Source organism: Haliotis rubra, unplaced genomic scaffold (assembly GCF_003918875.1).
Source record: "Haliotis rubra isolate DU_JTF1 unplaced genomic scaffold, ASM391887v1 Scf462, whole genome shotgun sequence".
Lineage (NCBI taxonomy): Eukaryota > Metazoa > Mollusca > Gastropoda > Lepetellida > Haliotidae > Haliotis > Haliotis rubra.
In genome coordinates, this window is record NW_025767149.1 from 364487 (window position 1) to 390327 (window position 25841).

General features: G+C 43.3%; 1 protein-coding gene across 1 annotated transcript; it reads right to left on the bottom strand.

Moving 5' to 3' along the window:
* Nucleotides 1-1003: 1003 nt before the first annotated feature.
* LOC124290331 (platelet glycoprotein Ib alpha chain-like) lies at nucleotides 1004-20565 on the bottom strand. Its single transcript, XM_046727040.1, has 7 exons — nucleotides 20544-20565; nucleotides 14255-14408; nucleotides 14008-14204; nucleotides 13747-13865; nucleotides 3247-3321; nucleotides 2570-2816; nucleotides 1004-1185 (listed from the first exon to the last, which is right to left on the bottom strand). The coding sequence occupies exons 1-7, from the start codon at nucleotides 20563-20565 to the stop codon at nucleotides 1004-1006; spliced, it is 996 nt and encodes a 331-aa protein (XP_046582996.1).
* Nucleotides 20566-25841: the final 5276 nt, after the last annotated feature.

Sequence of the window (25841 nt, forward strand, 5' to 3'; positions counted from 1 at the left end):
TGCCCAAACGCACCCAGTGCATACTGGTCCTATCGCATGAGGTGAGGTGAGGTGAATTTGGGTTTAACGTCGTGCTTGAGAATATTTCGCTCATATGACGACGTGCATGCGTGTGTATGTGTATGTGCAGCTGCTTGTACTAGCCTAGACTGAAGCTGGTTTTATAGTGCTAGCCCACTGAGATACCACGCCGCAGTGAAGCATGAATACCCCACTCAGACACATTATACTGACTCCGAGCCGACCAGTCCTTGTTGTACCCATTAATGCCGAGCGCCAGACAGGGACCAACAAGTACCATATTTTAACGTCTTTTGGTATGACGCGATCGGGGATCGAACCCGCGACCTTCCGCTCTCCGGGCGGACGCTCTAACCACTACACTACGGAGGAGGTTCCTATCGCATGAATACACCAGAAGATTGGTATGCGTGCAGGTGAAATACGAAGTAGTTTTGGGTGTATCAGACGGTGGTAAACGATACACTGGCCCCATTCGTCGCATTTGTTCTTAGGCATTAAGCGGATTCGTTTTGCTATTGTGACATTAGATTAGTGGCTTTTGAGCGTTACATTATTGTACTTGTATTAGAATATTGTAGTGTTTAGAGGTTAGGCAATTAGCGGTTTTATTCAAAGCTCATTTTCTTCATTTAGAATCACTTTAAGAGAATCACGTTTACATAATTATAAACCATGTAATTTTTTCTCACTTGTAATACAAGTGTTCCCAGTTTAGGCCAAAGGTAAGTTTCAAAATTTAGTTGATAATAGTTTCAGTTAAATTAGACACATCTGCACATTTCCACTGCGCAAAACGGGTTTCTATTATTTGAAAGGCATGTATAAGATCTGTTATGGTACGTTCATATGTTACATCATAAAACCCTTCACACTTTATTGTTGTATGCTCTACAGTCACGGGGTTGTTATTAAGAACATAATGACGCACCTGTTTCATTGGCCACCGTTGTTTCATTATAACTTGGGTAGTGCAGACAGTTTACGACGAAGGGGCATTACTGATGAAGCACAGAGTGAAGGACTCATCACTCTGTCTCTCCCCAACTGCAACAGCGCTGACATTTGAGCTGACAGTGATGTCTTGCAGGATCGTCCTGACTGGGTCGACGACAGCAATGTCGGACGTCTCATCACTAGCAACAAGTGCTGCACATCCCTCAACTGTAAAACGTCATTGTAAAACATAGTAAAATATCATAGTACAAAATAGTAAAACATCATAGTAAAACATACTAAGACATCATAGTAAAACATAGTAAAACATCATAGTAAAACATCATAGTAAAACATAGTAAAACATCATAGTAAATAGTCAAACATCATAGTAAAACATAGCAGTGAGTGAGTAGTTATACGCCGCACTCGTAAATGTTCCAGCTATATGGCGGCGGTCTGTAAAACATAGTAAAACATCATAGTAAATCATCATAGTAAAACATACTAAAACACCATAGGGTATATTCTATTAGAGCAATATTATGCGGATATATTCGTAGGATAACTGTTTCCCAAATACAGGGCGAACAAGACGTGTCTGTGTATGTTGTGAACATTTATTAAATTTGTCGTCTTTATATGTTACAGCAGCTTTTGGTATTTGATACTTGGACGTGTTATCAAGAAATACCACATACAGTCAACCTGCATTAGCCATATTTCATATACAATACAAACAATATTATGTATCTGTGCATACTTGTGTACATGTATACATCTGTCGGAAAATAATGGGTAATGTAAAAATAGTTGTAGTCAAACCTGCACTAGTCATAGTTCATATACAACATGACCAATATTATGCATCTACGTACATATAATGGGTAATGTAGAAATGACATATGCCTCCCATGCTATCAGAGGCCTTCAAACCTTTATTAGCTGTACTTCATGATACAATATTATGCAAACTCGTGAAGGCCCGGGTTAGAATATTGGCCTTCAGTAACCCATGCTTGTCGTAAGAGTCGACTAACGGGATCGGGTGGTCAGGCTCGCTGACTTGGTTGACACATGTCATCGGTTCCCAATTGCGCAGATCGATGCTCATGTTGGTGAGTGCGGCGTAAAACTAAACTCACTCACTCACTCACAATATTATGCATTTATGCATACCTATGTACATGTAAACATAGAAAATCGATGGTTAGTTATATTTCTTGCTGAACGTTAGTTACGTGGTTGAAGTTGAACTGTGTCATTATGTATCTAAACATGCGGTTCCATATCAAAGGAAAACAAACTGCCGGGCAAAAGAAATTATCACTTGTAAAGAAATTGTATCAATAATAAAAACGCTGGTACAGGTTTGAACCCAAGCAGAAAACATTCGCCGAAACGCAACCTTCGTACGACTCGTGCATATTTCAAAACGTTAAAAACGCTTTGTGGGACCAGTAACCAAAATACCACAACGGATATGCCATGACTTACGCAGACGCAACGAGACAGGGCGATCGGTATGTCTAATATGGGGGCTTCACAACGTCAGCTGGCAAGAACCTTCAACTGCAGCCAGGCCACCATCGACAAATTGATAAACCGCTACCAGCAAACAGGCCAGATCCGAGACCTCGCAAGATAGGGAAAACGGAGACCCCAAAACCGGTCAAAGACCGCTTCATCTGGTAGATCCAACTCCGGAACAGATTCGTGATGGCGACGTCAACGGCGGCGACAGCACTAGGACACACCATCAGCAGACGAACAGACCTTCGGCAACGACTTGGTATGGCTGGTATAGAGCCTACCGCCCCTTCCGTAGGACGGCCTTGACCCCACACCGTCAACGCATACTGCAATGGACACAAACTGTACATCGGTGGCAGCGACATGACTGGGAATCAGTGCTCTTTGCTTATGAAAGTCTGCTCCGTTTGTTGAGAAACGATGGCAGAGTTTGAGTTTTTCGGCGAAGAGGAGAGCGACCGGCGCCAAACAGCGTTCAAGATGTTCATCCGTTTGATGGACGAGGCGTCATGGTATGTGGCGGTATTTGTGGCCAGAAAACGACAAGACTGGGTATCATCCGAGGAGATCTGAATGCCCAGCGATACAGGGATGAAAGGATGACCTTCTGTGGTGCCCTTTATTCGACAACAGGCAAGGATAGTTATTTTGCAGTACGACAACGCAAAGCCTCACGCCGCCAGAATGTTTCGAGAAAACCTTCACAACGTTAACATCAACGTATTGCCTTGGCCAGCGCGTCCTCCAGACATGTACCACATTCAACATCTCTGGGATCATCTCGATCGTCAGCTCAGACAGCGTGTACCACCTCCAGCGGACCGACAGGAACTTGAACAGATCCTCTTGGATTTATGGAACAGGATTCCTGCTGACATCATCCGCCGACTGACGACGTCAATGAGGAGACGTGCTTGATGACGTGTCCAATGACTCCAGTCTCATTATGTAACTCTTTATGCACTTTTGAATGAACTCTGATTTGTGTATTTTTTTTATTTTTACCACTTGACTCTTTCTTAATGAATTGTGGCAAATGTAAGCATTACAATGAATTTTCTGCCAAAGTATTGGAAAATGATTTCTTTTTGTAAAATAATTATCTATATTTAGGTCAAGTGAAGTCAGTGATAAGTATATTTTGGTCAAGTGAAGTCAGTGATAACTATATTTTGGTCAAGTGAAGTCAGTGATAACTATATTTTGCCCGATAGTTTAGACACAGGCATAACAACAATGGTTCGTGGCATTTGATATATCAATTAGTTTGCAATGAGTGAGTGAGTGAGTTTAGTTTACGCCGCACTCAGCAATATTCCAGCTATATGGCGGCGGTCTGTAAATAATCGAGTCTGGACCAGACAATCCAGTGACCAATAGCATGAGCATTGATCTGCGCAATTGGGAGCCGATGACATGTGTCAACCAAGTCAGCGAGCTTGACCATCCGATCCCGTTAGTCGCATCTTACGACAAGCTTGGGCTACTGAAGATCAATATTCTAACCCGGACCTTCACGGGTCTGAGTGCAATGAATGTATCGGGTTTAACGCTGTTTTGAACAGGTCCCTGAACAACGACATGGTAGGTGTCATCTATATCATTGTCAATGGAAAATGGAAACAAACAAAGTGATGTCGAAGAACCAGTAAGTGTTCCTGATATTGACATCTGATATATCAATTAAAGACAATGAGTAATAGAGTGAGTTGGAATAAACGCTGTATCCTCTTACGTCTAATTGTATCGCCTTCAGGATGGACAGAAGCCACAAGTGAAGTAGGGTTCAAACTTTCATCCCTCAAATACTAACCCACTAGCTCAGATATATAATATGTGACTATTTCCGTCTTATCTTAATTGGTCTTATCAAACAAAAACTACAATCTTCAGAGCTATTAAACCATTTTGACAACATATTTATGTTAGATCTGTTAGTTTCTAAAGGTATACGTACGTGCAGGACAATCATCTGTTGCGATCGTTGTCAGATTTGTGAGTTGCTCAGAAAGCCCAGCTAACATTGTGCTCACTAGTTGTAGTTGGTTTTCAAAGCAATTCGGGTCTGTGGTATCTAGCAACATATAGAAATACAAATTGTTACCTGTTGTTGACCTGCGTGTACAGTTTCACATTGTGTGAGTTTTGTCGGATGATCTTACTACACAGTTGATATCAGGCGACAGACATGATCAGCTTCAACTGCAGGGTTCAGGTGGTTTGGTTGCCATGTGCCTGTCATCCTCAGGCTGATTGCAAGGAAATACAATGGTCGATTTCGCTGCTGATGCAGCACTTAACAAATCTGTGACACCACTTACAACCCCATACACTGAATATACAGCTGTGATTAGAGCATATATCTGTGATCTAATGCAGGTAGGGATAAATACGTTACATCTAATAACACCAACAATTGGTTACACCTACAGTCCGTTTGAGACAAATTGATACCGATGAATTGCAAACTAACACAAAAACAAATAGACATAAAAGAATCAAACCAACGCGGACTGCAATAAACACAACATACCAACTCTAGAAAGAAATTGCATAATTTGTGTCACAAAAATAAAAAAGTTGTTTGAGAAACTGTCATCATTTATCTGTGCGTTTTCCCAGTTTGTTACAAGGGCGCAGTGGCAAATAAAGGAACAGGGTTGTCAGACTAGATTTGAGGAGGTCATGCGACGATGTCGTATTGGTCATACTAGATATAACACACGAATACTTCAGAATCTTAAAAGGTGAGGATCCTCCGTTTTGTATCCCTTGTGATGATAGAATCATGCCAATCATGTCCTGCTTCTCTGCGTTGATTTTTCCATCACAAGAGATCAATATTTGAATGTCAAAACATTGAGGGATCTTTTTAGTAAATTAATGTTAATTGCCATTTTATTATTATTATTTTTGAAGAAATAGAATTGACTGACAATTTTCAATTAAGATGCTTTGTAAATAGACAAATGATATTTTATGATTAGTAGTGTAAATTAGCAACCAAGATTGTTAGTGGCTGTATCCTCAAAGGGTGTTAAAGTCTCGTAAAATTATTTTCCTCCTGAGAGGGTACATGAGTCCCAAACCTTTCAAAGTCAATTTAAACCTACAACATTATTTAATCGTGGGACATATGTTATTTAAATTTATGGCTAAATCTGTCTCCAATCGCCAGTTTCTGAAGAGTTGGTGTAAATCCAGCTAGGGTCCATACAGGTAGGAGAAACAATGTAAGTCCAGCATGGTGATCTACCTTCAGTTGCTGATGATCTATTGTTAAAATCGTTTAGATTCAATTACTACTACTAGGTTTAAATGTATATCTGTGATAATCTAGTTGTTTTACTCACCTCCGTTTGACAGGTTTTTATAATTTACCTTTAACTATTATGAATCTATTCCTTGACTGAGTCACGATATGGCTGAAATAGTGCCGATGTGACTTAAAATCTTAACTCACTCACTCACTAATCGCAAGGCATCAACGGACAGAAAATATCTAAGACCGGCCTCGTTCTGGACGACCGAGGGACGCTACGTCAGTACAGGATCACCATGCTCATGGTCATCATGTAGATGGCACGAAGAACGTGGTCTAGAACGCTGGTTAAGGCGTTTGGGGCGGTGGGGTAGCCTGGTGGTTTAAACGTTCGCTCGTCACGCCGAAAACCCGGGTTCGATTCTCCACATGGGTACAATGTGTGAAGCTCATTTCTGGTGTCCCCCGCCGTGATATTGCTGGAATATTGCTAAAAGCGGCATAAAACTAAAACTCACTCACTCACTTAAGGCACTTAAAAAATTAAACTTTAATGAGTTATGTTTCCCATGGGTTTTGATGCCAAACAATATCATGACCCTTTTACCTTCAAACTGACGTACAATAGCGCCTACGTCGCTAAACCGATCTCCTGGTTGCCATAACAACATTCCGCCTTCGAGATCCAGATTTTCAGGTTGCCCGTAATTCATATAAGGCAATATTCCAACATAATATACGGGATGGTTATATTTCTCTTATTAAGATGAATTTATACAAATTCAATTGGGATGTGGAAGCCTCGATGGCTGAGTGGGTTAGATGGATGACTTTACTGGCGACTGGGTTCGAATCCTGGATGGGACTCAACTTAACAAAAGTACTGGAATCAGGGCCTAGATTTTCAAAGGTCTCTTATTGCTAAGATAGTCGTAAGTTAATGTTAATGTATGGCACTTTCGAGTATCTAATTCCTGAGATGTACAGAGATCAAGGAGATTAGGTGATATTTTGATTGACATGTACAGAGTTCAGTGGTATGTTTATGCAATAGACTGGTATAGAGATAATGTGTACAGAGTGTTTATACAACGAAAAGGATATACGTTGATTGGATATACATTTCTACATTGATTGGAAGCCATTTGTGAAAACAGTAATGGAAGTGAGTGAGTGAGTTTGGTTTTACGCCGCTTTTAGCAATATTCCAGCAATATCACGGCGGGGCACACCAGAAATGGGCTTCATATATTGTACCCATTTGGGGAAACGAACCCGGGTCTTCGGCTTGACGAGCGAACAGTTATTGGAAGACACACATAAAAGCATGTTACAATAATTAGGAGCAGCATGGGAAAACATGTACAGTGAATTGGAAACTTATTTTTCTATGCACCAAGCATTGGGTAGGAAAACACCCTGAACCTTTTAATTTCAAGTTTTGCGCGGTGGATCCAGATGTCTTTCATTTCTAAATGTCATTCAAAGACTTCAGGCGTAAACACTTATCGCGAAACCTACTAGCACTAATATTATATGTCGGATATTGGAGACAATTGTGTTGCATCATGTTTAAAAAAAGAAATATTTGTACCCTTGTTTATGTGGTTCCGTTTGATTTCTTTTTTTACCAAAAAAACTTGACGCCTTAACTTAGTGACCATTGCAAAAATATTCAGTCACCTCATTAAGGTCCCGATTTTAAAATTGAAATTTCAAAAGCAATTTAGCTATCTAACGCGCTGAAATTAATCAAAACATTGCACAAAGGAGTCATCAAACTCAAGTTCATTTGATTTAATGTATTTATGTTGTGACATACTTACACCAGTTAGATCATGATGAAGCTCTGACCAGCTTCACGAATACTTCGCAACACCGTTAAAGCAAAAATGCGGTGCATTGTCTACAATTTAGATAGTCTATAATATGTTGTTCATTAAATATTGCAAATCATTGTGTTCTAGCCTCTTGTAGTATAGTGATAATGTCGCCAGCCCAAAGACTCGGGTTCCAAGTCACATCGTTCTGTGGCCAGTGACGGTGTTAGAGTCGCCACGAGAATCACGATGAGTCTTACGTCGACCACCGCCATGTTGATTCCTTTCTGTCAGACTTTTGTCTCAACTTGACGCTGATATAGGTATTGTGAACTTCTTTTTCCATTACACAATGATTTGCAATATTTCAGAAAATTATCTCAAACACAGTTTATAAACACCAGACAATATTTTAAAAGGTTTTATTAAAAGGCAAGAATTTATGGATGTCAACCTCTTTATTTTGAATGACACGACGTTTGGGGATATATTCTTACGCCTTCATCAGGTGAATGCGATTTTACTTACCTACACAGGGACACCGCCCGTCGGTAAGGTTGAAGACAGACTGGAAGTCATTTCTAGCCTCTTGTAGTATAGTGATAATGTCGCCAGCCCTGATATTCAAAGACTCGGGTTCCAAGTCACATCGTTCTGTGGCCAGTGACGGTGTTAGAGTCGCCACGAGAATCACGATGAGTCTTACGTCGACCACCGCCATGTTGATTCCTTTCTGTCAGACTTTTGTCTCAACTTGACGCTGATATAGGTATTGTGAATTAAAGTGGACCGATGTATCAACCGACTTTCGTCACATCACATATGTCGGCCCCATGTGGTCTTAGATACCAGGCTGTTTGCAACTGATTTTGAAAAAAATCTTGCAAACCTCAGCCTACCTTCCAATATCGAACCAGCTGACGCATATGCTCTATCTGCACTGATCATAGTCGTTGCATTCATCGCAAATCTTTCATACTTCTAAATTATTTAGTATATTTTTGGAGACACAACTGTTTTGCTGTTTAAGTTTATCCCATTTTATATAAATAGTAATGGGCTGAAAGTTGCCCCCTGCTTTATTGTGTATGTTGAGGTGATGTGGTTATCGACGATAAGATGGTTGGTGATGCGGTACGTGGTGATGTGGTGGGTGGTGATGTGATGGGCGGTGATGTGATGGGCGGTGATGTGATGGGCGGTGATGCGGTATGTGGTGATGTCGTGGGTGGTGACGAGGCGTTATCGACGTCGCGGTGGTATGGTAAGCGCTGATGTGGTTGGTGTCGATGTTGTGTACGTGGTGATATGAATGTACTGGTTGGTGTAGTTGTTGGTGAAGTCGTGACATGGGGGCCAGGTAGTTGTTTGGGAGATCGCCATATGCTTGTGATGGGCGGTGATGTGATGGGCGGTGATGCGGTACGTGGTGATGTCGTGGGTGGTGACGTGGCGTTATCGAAGACGCGGTGGTATGGTAAGTGCTGATGTGGTTGGTGTCGATGTTGTGTAGGTGGTGATGTGAATGTAGTGGTCGGTGTAGTTGTTGGTGAAATAGTACAAGTCGTGACATGGGGTCCAGGTAGTTGTTTGGGAGATCGCCATATGCTTGGCTGTGATGTAGTCGCGGGAGATGTGGGCGGGGATGTGGTGAATGGTGATGTTGGTGGTGACGTGGTTTGTGGTGATGTGGTTTGTGGTGATGTGCTGGGTGGTGATGTGGTTCGTGGGTCGTGGTGATGTTTGTGGGGGTGTGATTGGTAGGGATGTGATTGGTGGTGATGTGGTTTGTGGTGATGTGCTGGATGGTGATGTGGTTGGTGGTGATCTGCTGGGTGGTGAATATTGATGTTTGTGGGGGTGTGATTGGTGGTGATGTGATTGGTGGTGATGTGGTTTGTGGTGATGTGCTGGATGGTGATGTGGTTGGTGATGATGTGCTGGGTGGTGATGTGGTTGGTGGTGATGTGGTTCGTGGTTGGTGTTGGTGTGGTTGGTGGTGACGTGGTGATGTGGTTGGTGGTGATGTGGTTGGTGGTGGCGTGGTTGCTGGTGATATGGTTTGTGGTGATGTGATTGTTGGTGGCGTGGTTGTTGGTGGCGTGGTTGGTAGTGATGTAGTTGGTGGCAGTGTGGTTGGTGGTGACGTGGTTGGTAGTGATGTGGTTTGTGGTGATGTGGCGGGTGATGATGTGGTTGTAGGTGGTGTGGTTGTTGGTGATGCGATGGGTGGCCTTGTGGTCGTTGGTGGTGTTGTAGGTGGTGTTGATGTGGTTTGTGGTGGTGTGGCTGGTTGGTGATGTGGTAAGTGGTGATGTAGTAGTAGGTGATGTGGTTGGTGGTGATGTGGTTGGTTGGTGATGTTGGTGGTGATGTGGTTGGCGGTGATGTGATTGGTGGTGATGTGGTTGGTGGTGATGTGGTTGGTAGTGATGTGGTTTGTGGTGATGTGGTTGGTAGTGATGTGGTTGGTGGTGGCGTGGTTGGTGGTGATGTGGGTGGTTGGTAGTGTGGTTTGTTGGTGATGCGGTAGTAGGTGATGTGGTTGGTTGGTGATGTGGTAAGTGGTGATGTGGTTGGTTGATGATGTGGTTTGTGGTTATGTGGTGGTAGGTGATGTGGTGGGTGATGATGTGGTGGTGATGATGTGGTTGGTGGTGATGTGGTTGGTGGTGATGTGGTAGTAGGTGATGTTGTTGTTGGTGGCGTGGTAAGTGGTGATGTGATTGGTAGTGGCGTGGTTGGTGGTGATGTGATTGGTGGTGACGTGGTTGGTAGTGATGTCGTTTGTGGTGATGTGGTGGGTGATGATGTGGTAGTAGGTGGTGTGGTTGTTGGTGATGTGGTTGTTGGTGATATGGTTGGTGGTGGCGTGGTTGGTGGTGATGTGGTTGGTGGTGATGTTAGTGGTGATGTGGTTGGTTGTGAAGTGGTTTGTGGTGATGTGGTTGGTGGTGATGTTGGTGGTGATATCGATGTTGGTGGTGATGTGGTGACGTGGTAGTAGGTGATGTGGTTGTGAAGTGGTGATGTGGTGATGTGGTTTGTAGTGATGTGGTAGTAGGTGATGTGGTTGGTGGTGATGTGGTGATGTGGTTTGTGGTGATGTGGTAGTAGGTTATGTGGTTGGTGGTGACGTGGTGATGTGGTTTGTGGTGATGTTGTTGGTGGTGACGTGGTTGGTTGTGATGTGGTTGGTGGTGATGTGGTTGGTGGTGATGTGGTTGGTAGTGATGTGGTTGGTGGTGATGTGGTTGGTGGTGATGTTGGTGGTGACGTGGTTGGTGTTGATGTGGTTGGTGTCGACGTGGTGATGTGGTTTGTGGTGATGTGGTAATAGGTAATGTGGTTGGTGGTGGCGTGGTTGGTGGTAATGTGGTTTGTGGTGATGTGGTTGGTGGCAGTGTAGTTGGTGGTGACGTGTTTGGTAGTGATGTGGTTGGTGGTGATGTGGTTGGTGGGTGATGTTGGTGGTGACGTGGTTGGTGTTGATGTGGTTGGTGTCGACGTGGTGATGTGGTTTGTGGTGATGTGGTAGTAGGTGATGTGGTTGGTAGTGATGTGGTTAGTGGTGATGTGGTTGGTAGTGATGTGGTTGTTGGTGATGCGATGGGTGGCCTTGTGGTCGTTGGTGGTGTTGTAGGTGGTGTTGATGTGGTTTGTGGTGGTGTGGTTGGTTGGTGATGTGGTAAGTGGTGATGTAGTAGTAGACGATGTGGTTTGTGGTGATGTGTTTGTAGGTGGTGTGGTTGTTGGTGATGCGATGGGTGGCCTTGTGGTCGTTGGTGGTGTTGTAGGTGGTGTTGATGTGGTTTGTGGTGGTGTGGTTGGTTGGTGATGTAATAAGTGGTGATGTAGTAGTAGGTGATGTGGTTGGTGGTGATGTGGTTGTAGGTGATGTGGTTGGTAGTGATGTGGTTGGTGGTGATGTGGTTGGTTGGTGATGTGGTAAGTGGTGATGTGGTAGTAGGTGATGTGGTTGGTAGCGATGTGTTTGTTGGTGATGTGGTTGGTAGTAATGTGGTTTGTGGTGCTGTGGTTGGTAGTGATGTGGTTGGTGGTGGCGTGGTTGGTGGTGATGTGGTTGGTTGGTAGTGTGGTTGGTTGGTGATGCGGTAGTAGATGATGTGGTTGGTTGGTGATGTGGTAAGTGGTGATGTTGTAGTAGGTGATGTGGTTGGTAGTGATGTGGTTTGTGGTGATGGGGTTGGTTGGTGGTGTGGTTGGTTGGTGATGTGGTAGTAGGTGATGTGGTTGGTTGGTGATGTGGTAAGTAGTGATGTGGTAGTAGGTGATGTGGGTGGTAGTGATGTGGCTTGTGGTGGCGTGGCTGGTGGTGATGTGGTTTGTGGTGGTGTGGTTGGTTGGTGATGTGGTAGTAGGTGATGTGGTTGGTTGGTGATGTGGTTAGTGGTGATGTGGTAGTAGGTGATGTGGTTGGTAGTGATGTGGTTGGTGGTGATGTGGTTGGTAGTGATGTGGTTGGTGGTGGCGTGGTTGGTGGTGATGTGGTTGGTTGGTGGTGTAGTTGGTTGGTGATGTGGTAGTAGGTGATGTGGTTGGTTGGTGATGTGGTAAGTGGTCATGTGGTAATAGGTGATGTGGTTGGTAGTGATGTGGTTGGTGGTGATGTGGTTGGTGGTAATGTGGTTTGTTGTGGTGTGGTTGGTTGGTGATGTGGTAGTAGGTGATGTGGTTGGTTGGTGATGTGGTAAGTGGTGATGTGGTAGTAGGTGATGTGGTTGGTAGGGATGTGGTGGGTGGTGGCGTGGCTGGTGGTGATGTGGTAGTAGGTGATGTGGTTGGTTGGTGATGTGGTTGGTGGTGGCGTGGTTGGTGGTGATGTGGTAAGTTGGTTGGTTGGTGGTGAGTGGTGATGTGGTAGTAGGTGATGTGGTTGGTAGTGATGTGGTTGGTGGTGATGTGGTTGGTAGTGATGTGGTTTGTGGTGATGTGGTTGGTTGGTGGTGTGGTTGGTTGGTGATGTGGTAATAGGTGATGTGGTTGGTAGTGATGTGGTTGGTGGTGATGTGGTTGGTAGTGATGTGGTTTGTGGTGATGTGGTTGGTTGGTGGCGTGGTTGGTGGTGATGTGGTTGGTTGGTAGTGTGGTTGGTTGGTGATGCGGTAGTAGGTGATGTGGTTGGTTGGTGATGTGGTAAGTGGTGATGTGGTAGTAGGTGATGTGGTTGGTAGTGATGTGGTTGGTGGTGATGTGGTAGGTAGTGATGTGGTTTGTGGTGATGGGGTTGGTTGGTGGTGTGGTTGGTTGGTGATGTGGTAGTAGGTGATGTGGTTGGTTGGTGATGTGGTAAGCGGTGATGTGGTAGTAGGTGATGTGGGTGGTAGTGATGTGGCTGGTGGTGGCCTGGCTGGTGGTGATGTGGTTTGTGGTGGTGTTGTTGGTTGGTGATGTGGTAGTAGGTGATGTGGTTGGTTGGTGATGTGGTAGTAGGTGATGTGGTTGGTAGTGATGTGGTTGGTGGTGATGTGGTTGGTAGTGATGTGGTTTGTGGTGATGTGGTTGGTAGTGATGTGGTTGGTGGTGATGTGGTTGGTAGTGATGTGGTTTGTGGTGATGTGGTTGGTAGTGATGTGGTTGGTGGTGGCGTGGTTGGTGGTGATGTGGTTGGTTGTGGTGTGGTTGGTTGGTGATGTGGTAGTAGGTGATGTGGTTGGTTGGTGATGTGGTAAGTGGTGATGTGGTAGTAGGTGATGTGGTTGGTAGTGATGTGGTTGGTGGTGATGGCTGGTGGTGATGTGGTAGTAGGTGATGTGGTTGGTTGGTGATGTGGCTGTAGTGCTGGTGGCGTGGTTGGTGGTGATGTGGTAAAGTTTGTTTGTTGGTTGGTGAGTGAGTGGTGATGTGGTAGTAGAGTGATGTGGTTAGTAGTGATGATGTGGTTGAAGGTGGTAGTGTGGTTAAAGTAGTGATGTGGTTGTATGGTGATATGTGGCTGGTTGGTGGTGTGGTTTGGTTGGTGATGTAATGGTAATAGAGTGATGTGGTTGGTTAATTTTGATGTGAAATTTGATGTGGATTTGGTTGGTGATGTGAGTAATAGAGTGATGGTTGGTTAGTGATGTGGTAATAGGTGATGTGGTTGGTAGTGATGTGGTAAGTGGTGATGTGGTAGTAGGTGATGTGGTTGGTAGTGATGTGGTTGGTGGTGGCGTGGTTGATGGTGATGTGGTAGTAGGTGATGTGGTTGGTTGGTAATGTGGTTGGTGGTGGCGTGGTTGGTGGTGATGTGGTAAGTGGTGATGTGGTCGGTGGTGATGTTGATGGTGGTGATATAGTTGGTTGGTGATGTGGTAAGTGGTGATGTGGTAGTAGGTGATGTGGTTGGTAGTGATGTGGTTGGTGGTGATGTGGTTGGTAGTGATGTGGTTTGTGGTGATGTGGTTAGTTGGTGGTGTGGTTGGTTGGTGATGCAGTAGTAGGTGATGTGGTTGGTTGGTAATGTGGTTGGTGGTGGCGTGGTTGGTGGTGATGTGGTAAGTGGTGATGTGGTTGGTGGTGATGTGGTTTGTGGTGATGTGGTTGGTAGTGATGTGGTTGGTGGTGGCGTGGTTGGTGGTGATGTGGTAGTAGGTGATGTGGTTGGTGTATTTGATGTGGTTGGTGGTGGCGTGGTTGGTGAGTGATGTAGTAAATTGGTTGGTTGGTGTTGAGTGGTGATGTAGGAGTAGGTGATGTGGTTGGTAGTGATGTGGTTGGTGGTGATGTGGTTGGTGGTGGCGTGGTTGGTGGTGATGTGGTAAGTGGTGATGTGGTAAGTGGTGATGTGGTAGAAGGTGATGTGGTTGGTAGTGATGTGGTTGGTGGTGGCGTGGCTGGTGGTGATGTGGTAGTAGGTGGTGTGGTTGGTTGGTGATGTGGTTGGTGGTGGCGTGGTTGGTGGTGATGTGGTAAGCTGGTTGGTTGGTGGTGAGTGGTGATGTGGTAGTAGGTGATGTGGTTGTTAGTGATGTGGTTGGTGGTGATGTGGCTGGTAGTGATGTGGTTTGTTGTGATGTGGTTGGTTGGTGATGTGGTAAGTGGTGATGTGGTAGTAGGTGATGTGGTTGGTTGGTATTGTGGTTGGTGGTGGCATGGTTGATGGTGATGTGGTAGGTGGTGATGTGGTTGGTGGTGATGTGGTTTGTGGTGATGTGGTTGGTTGTGATGTTGATGGTGGTGATATAGTTGGTTGGTGATGTGGTAAGTGGTGATATGGTAGTGGTGATAATGGTTAAGTAGTGATGTGGTGAGTGGTGATGTGGTTGGTAGTGATGTGGTTTGGGTGATGTGGTTGATGTGGTTAGTTGGTGATGTGGTAGTAGGTGATGTGGTTGGTTGGTGATGTGGTAAGTGGTTATGTGGTAGTAGGTAATGTGGTTAGTAGTGATGTGGTTGGTGGTGGCGTGGTTGGTGGTGATGTGGTAGTAGGTGATGTGGTTGGTTGGTGATGTGGTTGGTTATGGCGTGGTTGGTGGTGATGTGGTAAGTGTTGATGTGGTAGTAGGTGATGTGGTGGGTGATGATTGGGTAGGTGGTGACGTGGTAGTAGGTGGTGTGGTGACGTGGTTGGTGGTGATGTGGTGTGTGGTGATGTGGTTGGTGGTGATGTGGTAGTAGGTGATGTGGTGGGTGATGATGGGGTAGGTGGTGACGTGGTAGTAGGTGGTGTGGTTGTTTTTGGTTGTCTTTAGTGATATGGTCTTGTGGTCGTTGGTGGTGTTGTGGGTGGTGGGAAATTCATTTAGTGACAGTGTGTTGGGGGTTTAAGTGGTGGATACAGTGATAAGTGATGTGTTTGGTTGTGATATGTTTGGTGGCAGTGTGTGGTTGCTGGTGATGATGTGAGTGGGTGATGGAGCGGTAGCTGGTGGTTTGATTGTAAGTGATGTTTGGTTGTGATATGTATGGTGGCAGTGTGGTTGCTGGTGATGATGTGAGTGGGTGGAAATTCATTTAGTGTCCGTGTGTTAGGAATGCAAGTGGAGTAAGTGAGTGAGTTTAGTTTACGCCGCACTCAGCAACATTCCAGCCATATGGCAGCGGTCTGTAAATAATCAAGTCTGGACAAGACAATCCAGTGATCAACTGCATGGGCATCGATCTGCGCAATTGGGAACCGATGACATGGTTCAGCCAAGTCAGCGAACCTGACCACCCGATCCCGTTAGTCGCCTCATACGACAAGCATGGGTTACTGAAGATCAACATTCTAACCCGGACCTTCACGGGTCTGGATGCAAGTGGAGGGTAGCGATGTGATGTATGTGGTGATGTGGGTGTCGCATGAGAAGGATGCTATTTTCATTATCAAATCTAAAAGTGATGACTAAGACACCATATGCTGTACATATGTTGATACCTGGGGAGAGGGTCGTGTAAACTAGCGAGAAATACGCCCCCTATCCCAGCTGCTTACCATACGTTTTAGGACCACACATGGTCGAGAAATTGATTTTCGGTGTACTTTGTGACTTTTCAATATATTCTGCAGAAATTACCAGTGGTTAGGAGAGAAAGAGTTTTATTCAGTAAAGGGGCCACAGGCCCATTATACATCAGGTGTCCAGAATGTACAATCATTAGAGCACCGTACAACATCATGAGAGCTGCACAATTATACATTTGTGGGTACGAAGACTGAAAGAAATGTATTTCGTTTTTTCATTGCAAAAAAATAGATATTTTGCAAGACAATTTATAATATAAGTATTCTTTGATGTAAACAACTGAGCTAATTTCACTTCAGATGGATATATGTGATACTATTTAGGGAGGATATCATTTCTTAATTTCCCATAAAAAGGGCATTCCAGGTAAAAGTGATATTCATTTTCTATATTAGGTATGATACAAAGCGGGCACAGGCGATCCTCCCTTTTAAGACCTAAATGTCTACCGTACTCTATCATCAAAATGTGGTTTGAGCAACGAAATCGACTCAAGTAGACTCGAAACTGTTTTACACTAACACTATCGATATAGAACTCAAAAGCTACACCTTCTTTGAGCCTGCGATAAAAATCCAATTTCGAAACAAGTATAATACGAGATGACCACAACTGGTTATCTATATCAATACATCTTTGCTTAAATAATGACATGAAAGTAGAGATATTTCCAACACTTTGACTGGCCCACACATTGCCAAAAAATAACATAACTGTACAAAAGAGATTTTACCTTAAAAGCCCAACAATCTATTCCTTTTTGAGCAAGACAATACTGATACTCATATACCTTATTTAAGATTACATTCTCAACTTGAGACAGGAGGCGAACCCAATATTTAACAATCTTAATGTAATGATTTACCTTTAATGAATAACGACCAATCTCAGCACGCGCTGTAATATTTGGCGTGTATCTTGAAAGACCCAAAACGTGTTTACAGAACCTATCGTGTACATTTAATACAGATGGCGACGGGTGGAAACCCCAGACTTCACTTCCGTATAGTAACAATGGCAAAACCTTGACATCAAATATATGGAGCAGAACATTAATTGGTTGATTATAAAAATTCTTAACCGATGATTTGAGAATATTCAACACCTTCCATGCTTGGTCAGCCAAGGTTTTCTGTGTAAGAGAAGTGAACACCCAAGTATTTATATGACCATTTATATGCAACCATTTCAAGCAACTGTCAATTCAAATGGAACTTTTCGTAATGTCGTAGTCGATTATTATTTTCAATTTCCACTTGTTACAATACAAAACTAGCTTGTCTAGCCTCTTTTGCAGACCTATAACTGTAAAGTCAAAAAGCGCAATATCATCAGCAAACAATAGGAAGAACAGCTCAACTAAGTCTAGATTGATACCCCTCTGACCATCAGCAGATAGACAATCAACAATGTCGTTGACAAAGAAGGAAAAGAGAAAGGGAGACAACTGGCATCCCTGACGAACTCCTGATAAACAATCAAAAAACGGTGTGTAGCCATCTCTCATCGACACACAAGCTTTAACATTTTGGTACATATTTTTCAATAGCCTGTAGGTATTACCTTTCACATTGCCAAGCCACAGTTTGTACAGGAGACCACACCTATCAACTGAGTCAAAAGCGGCCTTCAAGTCAATAAATGCACAATAGAGGCGACCTTTGTAAAGTGAAAGATATTTATCAATTATAGCATTAAGAATGAATATATTATCATGTGTTTGGGAACCACACCTGAAGCCAGCTTGCTCGTCAACAAAGAATTCTTCCCTTTCAGCCCAAGAGTTTAACCTGTTGTTAAAAAAATTTACAAAATATATTACCAGTTACTTCAAGCAGTGTAATAGGTCTATAATTCCCAGGGCAATCAGTTTTACGTTTCTTATACAAAGGAATTATAACTCCATACGTCCACTGAGATGGATAAATACCCGTAGACAAAATGCTATTAAAAAGAGATTTCAATAAATTAATATAATGATGAGGTGCAGTTTTAAAAAAATTCAATTGGAATGGCACTGAGTCCTGGTGCTTTTCCATTATGCATTTCTTGAATAGCATTAACTATTTCTTGGTAGGATATTTTCTTGTCCAAATAGTCATTGTCCACAGATGAATCAATACGTCTATCACTGATTGAATCAACAAAATGTTTGACAAAAATATAGAAGCGTTCTTCATCGGCTGAACAATATATAGGAAGACTGAAAAACATTCTTGAAATGATTCATCCAGTCAAATGGTGTAATATTATTGTTTACAAATGATGATTTCGATTTCACAGTTCTCCAGAATAATTTACTGTCTTTAGTAGAGAGTGCGTTACTAAGTTTATGTGTGTAATCTGAAAATGATGAAGAAAGTTTCGCAGCACACAACTGTTTATAGTGTGACACAGACTCGACATAGCGTTGTCTATCAGATTTACAGTTACTTGCTTGAAATGCACGCAGAAGGGGCCGAACGGTATCACGTGCACTCTTGCATTCACCGTCATACCAGCTGTCTCCCTTTGGAACATTATTTGTCGACAATACACTAGATTTACAGAAACTGGCACATGATTGCATAACCGTATTAAAAAGTGACGATGCCTCTTGAACATCACCGTTATCAATAAAGGAATGAAACTGGTTTATAACATCGGGTGGTAATAGATCTCAGTTGTGCAGGTATTTTAGTAAACAGTTATTGTTCCATCGATATCTAGTTTTAGATGAAAGATTGTAGAAATGTTCATTATCATTCAGTGTCAATGAAAACGAAAATGTTATTGGCAGATGAGTCGACTCAACTTCATCGGACACTTTAAAATCATCAAAAAGTTCAAAAGCATTGTCCGAACAAAGCACATAGTCAACAACAATTTGTCCATTATTGGCAAAACATGTTATGTTACCTTTACCTTTATCATGAAATAGACGGCCGTTACATATTCTCAAGTCCAATGTTTTGCAGACGTTCAATAGGGCATAGCCACGTTTGTTGATCACAGTGTCACGTGATGCACGTGGTTCGATGGCGTCGTCGGTTATATAGTCTATGTCATCATCAATCGGGAGATACCTCGGGTCATCATTAACAATATAATCTTTGTAACATCCATTCCTAGTGCGTGCATTAAAATCACCTTGAAATATAATTCTACAATCAGGTTCATTTGATCTGAATTTGTTTACATCATCTTCCTAAAGAGAAAAAATAGGTTCATCAGCATGTGCACTGGAACTTGCAGGAGAATAGTAAACAACACCTATACATATGGAAAACTGACTGACTGAGTTTGGTTTTACGCCGCTTTTAGCAATATTCCAGCAACATCACGGCGGGGGACACCAGAAATAGGCTTCACACATTGTACCCATGTGGGGATTCGAACCCGTGTCTTCGGCGTGACGAGCCAACGCTTTAACCACTAGGCTACCCCACCGCCCTATAAATATGGAAAAGTGATAAACAGGTTGGGAAAACCTACCGATCGGCCTATAATAGGCCGAACAGGATATCATAGGCCGTTCTGCCTATTTTTCTATTGACCGATCGGGCTATATCCGAACATTTTTTTAATTATTTCACAAACTATCAATTTCCACAAGAAATAGTTTTATATGATCATTGAGATGAAAAGTTAATGGACCTCTCAGCTTGAAAAAGATAAGTTTTTGGACAAAATGGAAAGTTATATCATGTTCAGGAAAAGAAGTTTTATTAAGAACATGGATTTGCATAGATTTTCCTCTTGTAAACTAAAACTGAATATCTATGTCATTAATTTTTGGTGAAAATTGTCAAAAATATTATAGACTTATATTTAATTAGCAATTACCAAACTCCTTTATTACGTGATAAAATTCTCAAAAAGGGTGTGAAGGAAAACCTTAGGACATCAAAACTTGAATGATGTTAATATCCTCATGAGGAAATGCACCACTTCAAATTTATTTAACAAATATCATAATTATTGGCCGATCGGCCTATAGCAAAATAGGCAGAACGGCCTATAATATCCCATTTGGCCTATTATAGGCCGATCGGTAGGTTTCCCCAACCTGATAAACTGGTACACGCACACGCAACCATAGTATGTTGTTACTTTCCGTCGAGATTAATGACACAAATTCTGAGACAGTGTCGGCGATTAATACAGTTATTCCACCCGAATTTCTAAAGGCGTTGGCATGTTTTTGTCTACACTTCCCAAACACTGTATATCCTTGAAACAACAACTCCTCACTTTCATCTGACCACGTCTCCACGAGAGATATAAAGCTGAATTTTTCCAGAAAGTTGATGATATGTTCCCGGCAAATTTTATTCTTTAGACCTTCCACATTCCACAGAACAGCAGTCCAGGACTTAGTTACTGCACGTGGGCCTTGGCCATGCCCCTATTTGTTAGAGTCAATATCAGGAGATCGAAGAGGGAATGTTTTTAACAGAACTAATTCATCTTCAGTATCGTTTAGTCGATAAAGTTTGTTTTCAATTTGGATTTTATCACCTTCAAGAGTAGAGAATTTACCTTCGTTCCTGGCCTCGGTCATGAATCATTTGAGTTTTTTGCCTGGTAGACAGTACTTTTTCCGTGAAATCCTGTGAAATGGAGATACCGTGTCCTTTAAGAAGTTTGGCTGACTGTAAAATCCTTGTCCTGTGTCGGAAGTTGAGGCAGGTAATGCCCCTATTCCACACAGACCACGAATCCCACGAATCGCCACGAATTGATAACTTTGAGGATTCGTGAGAATTCGTGCTGATTCGTGGAATTGTACAACTTTTCTGCGTCAATTCGTGACGCTCTACGATTCATTTACGATACAGGTACGATATAGGTACGAATACTCGTGGGATTCGGCTGGAATCGCACGAATATTGTCAAGAATTCACTACGATTTACAATAATCTATTACGAATACTGCCCGAATATTAGGAATCAGTTACGAATCAGTTAAGAATAGGCCGAATGCACGTACGAATCAGGTACGAATAAATGAATTCGTGACTACTCTGGACAATTCGTGGGAGATAGGTATAAAAGGGTCGACACCCTTGTTTGGGTATCAGTTCCAAAATGGATGTTCAACGTAGAGCAGCTGTCGTATTGGCCCTGGAACTGGAGTATCAACACCAGCTGCTGATCACTTTCAGAAGACTGTTTCGAAGAGCACCCAGGTGGTGGGTTAGACCGTGGCTGACACCAGATAGAAGACTAGAATATAGTCACTACAACAGACTGATGCAAGAGCTGAGGAAAATGAGAATGCATTTGCCAACTATGTGAGAATGCCACCCCACACTTTTTATGAGCTCCTCAACAGGATTAGCCGAGCCATCCAGAGGAGGGACCATCCACAGGGAGACCAGCCCTAGATGCCGGAATAAAGCTAGCCATGACTCTCAGACACCTGGCTACAGGAGACCGGTATCACACCATCCAGTATGACTTCCGGTGTGGCTACAGCACAGTGGTATGGATTGTGCATCAAGTCTGTCAGGCCATCATCGAGAGCTGAAGGATGAAGTCATGCCACTGCCAAGGACCCAGGAGGACTGTAAAGACATTGCCCAGCAGTTCCAAGACCGGTGGAATGTTCCTCATGCCCTGGGGGCCTTGGATGGCAAGCTAATAGCCATCAGGAAACCACACAACTTAGGCAGTGTGTTCTTCAAATACCCCAAAAAAATTTCTCCGTGGTGCTGTTGGCCCTGGTGGATGCGGACTATAAATTCATCTGGATAGACACTGGTGGAGAAGGTCATCAATCCGACGCACAGCTGTTTGGTGCTTCAGAACTGAAAGAGTGCATTGATGACAACACCATAAACGGACAGCGATCCCCTGCCCAATGATGACAGAGACATACCCTACTACATCCTGGGGGATGATGCTTTTCCTCTTGTGGTGGAGAATGGTTTCGGAATACTAGCCAACAGATGGAGATGCTTCCTGGGCACCCTGGAACAAGGACCTGATGTGGTGCGGCTACTGGTGAAGACAGGAGTCATCCTCCACAACTTACTGAGGATCAGATTCCCTGTTATTGGCAATGCAGAGGATGCAACCGGGAGGATGAGGACCACACCAATATCCCTGGTGCCTGCAGGGCAGACCAACAGGTGGAGGAGATACCCCAGTTCGAGGCACCCAACAGAGACAATCGTAAGGCCTACTTTAACAGTGAAGCAGGTTCAGTTCCGTGGCAAGAAAGACAGGCAGGAGTGAATGTTAACTAAATGATAAATGTTGATATTTCATGCTAAAATTATGTTAATAGTGTTTATTAATGCTTATTAGCGCTAATAAAATGTTTATGAAAACAAGAGACCCAAGAGGGCTTGTATTGCTCTACTGACTACTGGCACAACTGCTCCCTTCTTCACTATATTAGAATTTCTGCTTTATGTCATGAATGTTTTGTTTTTGCAATGTGTACATTGCCCCAATCCATCTGTCAATATCTCTGCTGGGACCACGCAAACAAAAACGAACTTTATTCTTTTTTATATCTTTTTTCAAGTTTTATTGGTATATATATAAAACTGAAAGATAGAAATGCTTATCTAAGTACATTCATATCATAATCATATCATATCAAACAAAAACTCTTTGAGAGGAATTTTTAGACATAAACATATCACTAAGAGCACCCAGCTAAAAGCGCACAGTCCAAGATGTACACAGCTAAACACACAGTCTATGGAGTGGAGAGCGTGGACCTGTCAAGCTGAGCGGTTGCCGTCGAGGTCTGTGTGACCCGAGTGGCAACTGCTGTGGGGCTGATGTCCATCAGTATCTCAGACAGGTTGAATGACGCTTCCTGCTGATGCTCCGAGGCACTGGAGGACGACCGGGGCTGCTGGTTCTGGGCAGGAGGCACCAGGTTGGTGTAGGTAGCTGTCTGTGATGACCTTTGACGGGGCAGTTCCTGTTGGCTTGGAGACTAGCTGTATCCTGGGAACTGCCTGTCGACCCAGGTTGGCTCCTGTGAGTGTCACACCGACCCAGCTGGGGCCACCGGTCTGAACTGCCACTGCGAGGGGTCTCGCTGCCACTGCTGGTACAGTTGAGGAGGTGCTGGTGCTGATCTACCTGCTTCCAGATCTGCCTGCTTCTCAGCGTTGAACAGAAGGTCAAAAATGGCCTTCTGTACGTCACGGTAGATTGACTGGGACAGGTTCTGGAAAGCATGCCCGAGGTACTCCGCGAACTTTAACCTCTCTGGATGGGGGACCTCAGGCACAGAAGGCGCTTGCAGGATCTGTAACAGCTTCTCCTGACGGTCCTTGCAGGTGTGCAGCTCCTGGTCTAAGGTTTTGGCCCCCATTATTTTGCCTCTGGATCCGCTGGTGCTGGACACGGTCACACTCGTTCTCCCAGAAGTGGTGGTGGACGGTGTGGTGGTCACTGGATACCGTGGCTCCTCTTCCTGGAACTCATCACACTGGCTGGTGGTGGCGCCACTCCGGAAGCTCTGGACTATGCGTTGGGTGACATGTCCGATGTGGGGCATCAGGAACTGGAATCTGGTCCATATCCACTGTTGGCGGTCTGTCATCTCAAAAGATGCCTGACCACTCTTCTTCCTCCTGAGTTTCCCTATCTGGGTACGGATGCTCTCAAAAAATGTAGTCATTGCCTTCATCTCCTTCCCCATCTCCTGGGCCAGATCTTCCCAGGCCTTATTCATTTTAGAGACACAGAGGTGGTCTAACCGCCTCTTGTTGTAGATGAAGACATTCCTCTCAAGGAAGAGGGCCACATCCTCTTGTTCGTCCTCTGTAAGGTTGGACAAGAACCTGACTTTCTTACTCTTATACTGGGAAGAAGCTGCTAGTTCATCATTATCACCAACATCACCAGCCACTGCACCCACTGACTGAGCTGCTGAATCTGCCACATTGTTTTCCACTTCTGGAGCTGCTTCATCTTCCAGTGAAGGGGTAGCTATTCTTGTGGGGGTTGGGGGTGAGGTGCTGCCTTCTTCTCCCTCTTCCCTGGCTCTCTTGCTTCTCTTCCCTCTCCCCTTGCCCTTACTTGCAGCTTTTCTTGGCGTCTTACTGATACGTGGATACGTTGCACAATCGTCAGCAGCTAATGACCGGAAGTGAATGTTAAACTCCTTATATACCCAATTTACTGTCGTAGCTGATTCGTAGGTAGTTCTTACTTGCTTCGGCATGAATTTGTGGGATTCCTGACAGATTCGTAGCCGATTCGTTGTCAAACCACGAACTGACGAATACACGAATGAGTTAAGAATACCTAAGAATTGATTACGACTTGGTTACGATGCTTAAGAATGCACTACGAATCTGTTCCGATTATTTTTAATCGGGAGTTCGTACCCAAAATTTTGAACAGTTCAAAACTTTGGCCACGAATTCCCGATTACCCAGGAACTGCAAGAACTGACTACGACTATATTACGAATTAGTTAAGAACTTCACGAACTGATTACGATTCAACTACGAATACTCAAATTTGTCAATTCGTGGCAATTCGTGGGATTCGTGGTCTGTGTGGAATAGGGGCATAACTAGCACCGGTCTGGCACCACGTGACTTCGAAGGAAGGCGAACGACACAGTCAAAATCTCTTATGTCTGTGATACTCATTTTGTTCTCTATAACATCGAGACCTTTATTTGTAACGTCTTCATTTGATTCTCCAGTTGTCTCTTTGATTTGTACAGTATTATGTTGTTCTGTCTTGAGTTATTGTCCAGATGGTCAATATTATTTGTTAAACGTTTCACAGTTGTTTTCAGTATAGACCGCAAACCATTTTTGAGACGTATAAATAAAACCTAACTTGGATAATATTTCCAATCTGATGAGTGAGACAAGTGAAAAAGAAAATGGAATTTTTTAACAAGTCCCCATACCCTAATTAGAGAGTAATAAAGAACAAGGGGCAGATAACTCTGTTCGTCACATAATTCAACAAATGACAATATAATTGGAAACTGCTGTTATTGACATTTTAAGAACCTTTTTATTCTGTTGATGCGCTGGAAGTGCTTGTCCCACCTGAAAACAGACAGAAAGAAATTATTTGCAAATGTTCACAACAATTGACAACACATATAAATTAGAGATTGATTAAAAACACATTTAATTATTGACATATGAATGACAGAGCAGGGTGAAACATTTAAAAATGCAAGTTAACCCTAATGTCAAACAGAATCATGATAACTAAACTGGGCATTAAACCCCAAAATCATAGCCCTGCTCAGATTGTCTTTATATAGATCTGTCCTAATTTACAAAATTTACTGATTATTTTATTCTTGTTACAGACCCCTATGAATGATGAAGTATTAACAACAATAAGAACACGAAAAGAATTTCCATCCCTTTTACATTAATGGCAGTCTCAATGATTTATTGATCAGACAAGAAACTAACGAATGGGTGAGTGAGTTTAGTTATATGCCGCACTCAGCAATATTCCAGCTATATGGCGGTGGTCTGTAAATAATCCGAGTCTGGACCAGACAATCCAGTGATCAGCACCATGAGCATCGGTCTTAGCAATTTGGAACCGATGACATGTGTCAACCAACTCAGCGAGCCTGACTACCCGATCCCGGTAGTCGCCTCATAGGACAAGCATGGGTGACTGAAGATCAATTCTAACCCGGATCTTCACGGTGAAAAATAAACAAAACCAACAAAACAAAAATAAATAATAATAATAAATAATGTGAGGAATTGTCTAAAATACGGCCTATTTTGGAAATTGTTTTTGAAGAACTGAAAGGCAACAGAAAATGTCATGCAGTAATGGAACATTTGAGTGACATTTGATGTGTAC